The sequence below is a fragment of the Oncorhynchus mykiss genome, chromosome 7 (genome assembly GCF_013265735.2).
Source record: "Oncorhynchus mykiss isolate Arlee chromosome 7, USDA_OmykA_1.1, whole genome shotgun sequence".
NCBI classification, from domain to species: domain Eukaryota; kingdom Metazoa; phylum Chordata; class Actinopteri; order Salmoniformes; family Salmonidae; genus Oncorhynchus; species Oncorhynchus mykiss.
In genome coordinates this window covers 58,452,374-58,459,003 of record NC_048571.1, presented here as the reverse complement: position 1 = coordinate 58,459,003, position 6,630 = coordinate 58,452,374, and the positions used below count along the sequence as shown (strand labels likewise).

The following is a 6,630-nucleotide window of genomic DNA, read 5'->3' as shown; positions in this document are numbered from 1 at the left end:
AGAAAATATTTACTAAATAAACTAAAGTATAAAATAAAATACAAATAAAATAAGTAACACAATAAAATAACATTAATGAGGCTATATACAGGGGGTATTGGTACCGAGTCAATGTGCAGGGGTACAGGTTAGTCGGGGTCATTTGTACATGTAGATAGGACTCATCTTTGTAGCTGCTCCATTATAGTGTGTGTGACAGCATTGGCAGCGCCATTGAAGCTATCTCAATTTTAAAGTAGTCAATTTTCTTCTTCATGATTGGCTGATCCCTTCTGATGACCTGGTTGGACATGACTCCAACATGATCACTAGGAGGGATCAGGCAATGAAGTCGGATGTCCCACCCAGTTGTCTACATTATGGTGGAAGCCCTCAATAGCGCTCGCCAACTTGTCATCCTAAAACTCGTAAAATGAATGGTGAAAGAATAGGATTTTGGAATAAACGCAGAAAATAAGGTCTGAGGTTAACATGCTTAGGAAATCTTATAAGTTATGTTCTATGACATAATAGCAGTTATGAATTATGAAGCCTTTATATACTTCATGTGCTTTTCAAAAAAATCCAAATTCACAAAAAGTGAAGTTAGCTGATGAAGATGATCTCATAGAACAAAACGTATAAGATCTCCTATGCCTGTGTTAGTTACAGACCTAATTTTTGGCGTTTATCCCCCCAAAGTCCAAAAACCCAATTCATTTTCTGCATAGGCTTTGTCCAATGAACCATGGTGGAGTTAGTGCCTACAAAAAGACACCATTACTATTTATCTCTATGTCGTTTCCCATGCTAATTTGGCCTTTTGGCCACTAGAGGCCTTTATCATTGTCTATGGCGCCATCAAAGGGTTTCATCATCACTATCTTTCCTTTGTGGTATCTCAAACTGTTTTGATTACCGCCTGAGATAAACTTTTATTAGTTAATTTTACTCCTGGCTGAGAGTTTGTCTGGACAGTGTCTTAACATCATCCCAATACATACTCTGAGCTGGACGTTTTTGTTGTTGCCTTAAAACAGATTTGAACAAGATTCAAATAGGACCTTTTCTGAGATGCTTTGTGGATATGGGCCAAATTGTTGTAATGCCTCTCGCCTCATTGTTTGGTCATAATAAAGCTTCCCTCAACAAAGTACTCTGAGATCTACTTTAGTGCAGGGCTCTCCAACCCTGCTAACCTCCTGTAGGTTTTCGCTCCAACCCTGTGAGAGACATTCGTGCCCAAACACATGCAGTGTGATAAATGTCAATTATTTGGTAATGTGTCAAGTGTATGTAGACGGGAGTAGTATTATATGCCAGCTGAGTGTAAATGCTGAAATTGTGATGGTGAACATGCACTTGAATTTCTGAAGGGTCCTGTCAGGTGAAGGAGAGGGAGGTGGCAAGAATAAGGGCTGTCCAGAATGTCACCTATCCGGAGGTGTTGACAAGAGTGGAAGAAAGGAGTGAAGATGAAGAAGTAATGGTAGTAGGAGTAGATAGAGTCAAAAGATTATATTAATAGTCAACAGAGGGATCATATTAATAGTCAACAGAGGGATCATAACACGTTGCATGTTAATAAGAAGGTGGATGTTTATTACTTTGGTTGTCAACTGCACAGTGCAAACAGAATGGAATTCTGAGAAAATAGGCATAATTTTGTGCGGCTGAGAATTTTTTTTTTACATTTTGGGGATTTTACTGCAGAGGCATTACAAGGAATCCCGTCGATGAATGCTCCTTCCTCACAGGCACCTGAGTATGTGTAGGGAATGCACAATAATGTTTTGTGCTGCTACCATGTTGTGCTGCTGCCATGCTGTGTTGCTACCATGTTGTTGTCATGTTGTGTTGTCATGTGTTGCTGCCATGCTATGTTGTTGTCTTAGATCTATTTTGATGTAGTGTCGTCTCTCTCGTCATGATGTGTGTTTTTTCCTATATTTTTATTTTTAATCCCAGCCTCCATCCCCGCAGGAGGCCTTTTGCCTTTTTATAGGCCGCCATTGTAAATACGAATTTGTTCTTTAACTGACTTGCCCACTTAAATAAAGGGATGTGACTGAAGGAGTGGAATGGTTGTTATATACCCTGTACAGTAGGTGGCGGCAATACACCAATAGTTGTAATCTAAACTTTAAAGAAGGAGAAGAAGAAGAAGAAGAAGAGGAGGAAGAAGCGTGACGTAAGGATCACATGACCCAAATCTCGCGGTTTTTGAAGATTTTTCGTCTGACGGGTAGCAGCTTAAGACATGGCCGAGGAACAAGGACGGAAGTGGGACCGATGCCTAGCTGATAGCGCTGTAAAGTTAGGTAAATATCTACATTTTGAAAAAAATGCATCTATTGAGAAATATATTCCTAACAGCGTACAACCTAAAACACGGCGGTGTAAGCCGGGGACTAGGTGCATGATCTTAGCAAGGCCACCTGTCATCACATGGTGTGGGCCGTATAACGTTACCCGGTGAGGTCAATTGCCATTTCAAATCAAAAGCTCATTAACATAGCTATATTTTTTGGACTGATTGCTTTGTTGTAGAAATTATATTATAGGCTATTGTGTTGCGGAAGCGGACCCAAACATTTGCGTTCGCAGGTCCTCTGTTTTTTATTATTCTGCGTCAAGTCCTTGAAACACTCAGATCTCGTGCCCTTCACGCCTTTGCTACAATGTTTCTATGACAGAACTGTTAATGCTATAACTGATACAATGTCATGCAGTAAAATGTTACCAGAATCCCTAACTGTCCCTAATCCCTAACTGCAATGCAGGTCACACTAACTGGTGTTAGTCTCATCGCGCACCTTGTCTCATCGCGCACCAGCGGACTCCTGTGGCGGGCTGGGCGCAGTGTACGCTAGCCAAGGTGGCCAGGTGCACGGTGTTTCCTCCGGCGCATTGGTGCGGCTGGCTTCCGGGTTGGATGTGCGCTGTGTTAAAGAAGCAGCGGCTTGGTTGGTTGTGTATCGGAGGATGCATGACTTTCAACCTTCGTCTCTCCCGAGCCCGTACGGGAGTTGTAGCGATGAGACAAGATAGTAGCTACTACAACAATTGGATACCTTGATTAAAAAATCTAAGAAATACCATTGACATCTCTAGTCTTGATAGCTTAAACAAACTATTTTTTTTACGATTTTTTTTTTTCTCCCCAATTTCGTAGTATCCAATTGTTGTAGTAGCTACTATCTTGTCTCATCGCTACAACTCCCGTACGGGCTCGGGAGAGACGAAGGTTGAAAGTCATGCATCCTCCGATACACAACCAACCAAGCCGCTGCTTCTTTAACACAGCGCACATCCAACCCGGAAGCCAGCCGCACCAATGCGCCGGAGGAAACACCGTGCACCTGGCCACCTTGGCTAGCGTACACTGCGCCCAGCCCGCCACAGGAGTCCGCTGGTGCGCGATGAGACAAGGACACCCCTACCGACCAAGCCCTCCCTAACCCGGGCGACGCTAGGCCAATTGTGCGTCGCCCCACGGACCTCCCGGTCGCGGCCGGTTACGACAGAGCCTGGGCGCGAAACCAGGACTCTGATGGCACAGCTGGCGCTGCAGTACAGCGCCCTTAACCACTGCGCCACCCGGGAGGCCCTGAATTGTATGCTCTTTAGAGCTTCTTCGATCAAAACATAACCAGTGTTATTGGAATACCCACATTACTATGAGTACATAAATCAAGCTTGAATTATGTCCTATGTAGTTATGTCATTTACATTGACATTTTAGTCATTTAGCAGACACTCTTATCCAGAGCGACTTACAGTAGTGCTCGGTACATTTTATACTTTTTCATTCTGGTCCCCTGTGGGAATCCAACCCCCAACCCTGGCAATGCAAGCGCCATGCTCTACCAACTGAGCCACATGGACCCCTGTCATGTCTATCATGTGCTGATATATGATGTGTAATGAGGATTATTAAACTTACAGTTAATGTAAACTGTTACTACACTTTAGATAAGGTCAGTGCAGACAGTATAGTTGCACTAGCCTGATCCCTGACCTATGTTGTCTAAATGTTACTTTACTATTACACTTGCTGGTTCGTGTTGGGGATAAAACATTTTAATCATGCATGTGGAGTGTGACGGTAGAGTCCAATATCCATAATAATGTCCAAGAACATGTCACACATTCTGATGTTGAACTGATGATAATAAGGCACCCTTTCCAATCACAATATCTGGGGAAATTAGAGGCCATTTGAGTAGTGCTTTTCCTCAGAGGGATTTTAATTCTCATCCTTTGTAACCAAGGAATTTGGCCATGGTCTTGGAATGTCAGCTAGCTTTGGAGCAACTAGCCATGAGAACCTCCTAATTTCCAGGTTTTAGATTTTGATCACACTGTGTGGCTAGTGATTCATAACTGTAAATCTGTTGCAGATCTGGCTTCATATTTGGCCAACTTCACTGCATTTCGGCAACTATCACAGGAAGGGGGAGGAGCGGGAGGAGGAGAAATGGGGAGATTAAGAGGGGGAGTGGGGTTAAAGAGACAAGCTGAGTCTGTAAATCATAAATCTTGGACTGGAAAGAGGGGGAGGGGTGAAGAGGAGCATGATTTTATGTTTGTCAGCAGCAATAAAGATGTGGGATGTCGTTTTTTGTGGTCTTGTTTGACATGTGTAAGTTGTGTAATCCTGGCGGAGGGAGCAGCGTCTGAGTGCTTTGGCAACGGCGCATCGTCATGCTGCATAGCTCTCTGAATCCAATTAAGAAGTGGAGGGGCCCAAACTGTTGTTTTTATGTGTTTCTGCGATGGCTGGCCCAGAGCTGGGTGGGGCGAGGCCCATAGCGAGGTGAAGCTAAGAACACAAACACATTCCTCCTCCTCAAGCTCCCCCTCTGGTCCACACTTACTTGGTCTGTCTGTGTGGTGCCTGATCAGTTTGTCTGTCCACCTCCTAGTCATGGAGATCACATCAACCCACCTGGACCCTCACTCTCCCTTACATACACATCCCAGATCTCTAGATCACACTGCCTGTCCTCTATCCCCCCATCTCTCCTCCCTCTTTGTGTCTGTCCTTCATCAGCACTAGCTCCTCCTACCCCCAGACATCTCTCCCTTTTCACTCCATTTCCATTTTTTTCTTTCCAATTAAGTTCATTTTCACATGCATTTCCTCGTCTTCTTCCGCTTTCTTTCTCTAATGAACCATGGCTGACAGGTGCTGTTCACCAGCTCTGGGGTTAGGGGCCATGTTGCACCCCCCCCCCCCCCCCCCCCCAACTTGTTAGAGAAGTTTTAATTTGGAGCACACCAGGGAATTCTGTACCTGTGTGTATGTGTGCATCACGCCAATACTTAATCATAGGGTGTGCTGCTGAGTTGGTTTTTGTCTGTTCTTCTGTCGAAGTTTATGCATCTCTCGCTCTCTTTCTCTCTCCCTCGCTGTAGCCACCGGCCTTGGTGTGGGGATTGTGTTTTCAGTTCTCTTCTTCAAACGTGAGTATTGCCTCAGACAGCAGGGAACAGTCATAGTAATTAGTGCTTTTTAATAACACTGACCATGTGTTGATCTTTGTGGGAGTTATGGTTTGTTTATTAAAGTGAATTGTCCATCCCATCTTCAGGGCGCACATGGCCAGTGGTGTTTGGCTTGGGTGTGGGGCTGGGCATGGGCTACTCCAACTGCCAGCAGGACTTCAGGTCACCTTACCTACTCCATGGCCACATGGTGAAGGTGAGCAAATCACACACGTCATGACCAAGGTCGATGCCATTAAGTTTGAAATACAGTATCCCATCTTTTGTCCTCATCAATAATTGCACATAATACAATTACTGTTCTTTTTGTCTTTCAGGAACAGTAGAAGACTGATGAGTTGGCTGATGTAGAAGTTGCTGTCTCGCCCTCATTATTTTGGACAGAACTCTGTCTCCCTGCCACCCAATGTAATTACTGTGTTAGTCTCAGGGCAGTCGATATGTATATATTTAATAAAACGGTATTGAAGAATTTGACAGAAATATCCTAAGTTACTTTTGTCATCTGTGTCAATAAAGTATTTGAGTGCTCACAAATAACATCTGTATTTTGAAATTACTTTGGCAAGCTTGGTGTGGGAGGGAGAGAGCAGGGGGGAATTTAAGTATTTTGTGTCTTAATGAGTAGGAGAGTTAAACTCCTGCTGTTTTAGAATGGGAGCCAGCTTCAGCACCTGTAGCCCTCAAGGGAAGCAGGGGGAAAAAGATAGCTAAAGAAAATGAAGCCATGGATGATGGAGGGGGGTGATCATGGATTTTGTATCTATGATGTGCAGCATTACAACTAATTAGCACTATCATTAATATCAGGGTGCAACTTTCATTGGGGATGTGATACAAAACAAGGAAACGATGTGCTTTAGGACCATACGGACGCCTCCGAGCGGTCGGGTAGGCTTTTTTGAGTGTATCTGGCTGAAAAATAATAATAATTATGCCCCCCCCCACACTTCTAAAACCAAAGTTGCACCCCTGAATAATAGCTATTGTGCATTGCTACCATCTAGCACTACCACAAATAGTTTCAGTGGAGAAACTGTAGGACATGTTACCAATGTTGCACTGGCAAGAAGGACGATATACATTGTTCCAGGTGAAAGTCTTATCTGCAACGCCATGCAGTCTGACCTCATATGGGAG

The 6,630-nt window shown here is 43.9% G+C and overlaps 1 protein-coding gene across 1 annotated transcript; it reads left to right on the top strand.

Annotated features, from left to right (window-relative positions):
- Positions 1-2,145: 2,145 nt before the first annotated feature.
- LOC110528071 (MICOS complex subunit Mic10) lies at positions 2,146-6,030 on the top strand. Its single transcript, XM_021609868.2, has 4 exons — positions 2,146-2,300; positions 5,401-5,448; positions 5,577-5,686; positions 5,808-6,030. Exons 1-4 carry the CDS (start codon positions 2,240-2,242, stop codon positions 5,814-5,816), a joined length of 228 nt encoding a protein of 75 aa, XP_021465543.1. The 5' UTR covers positions 2,146-2,239; the 3' UTR covers positions 5,817-6,030.
- The last annotated feature ends 600 nt before the right edge of the window (positions 6,031-6,630 follow it).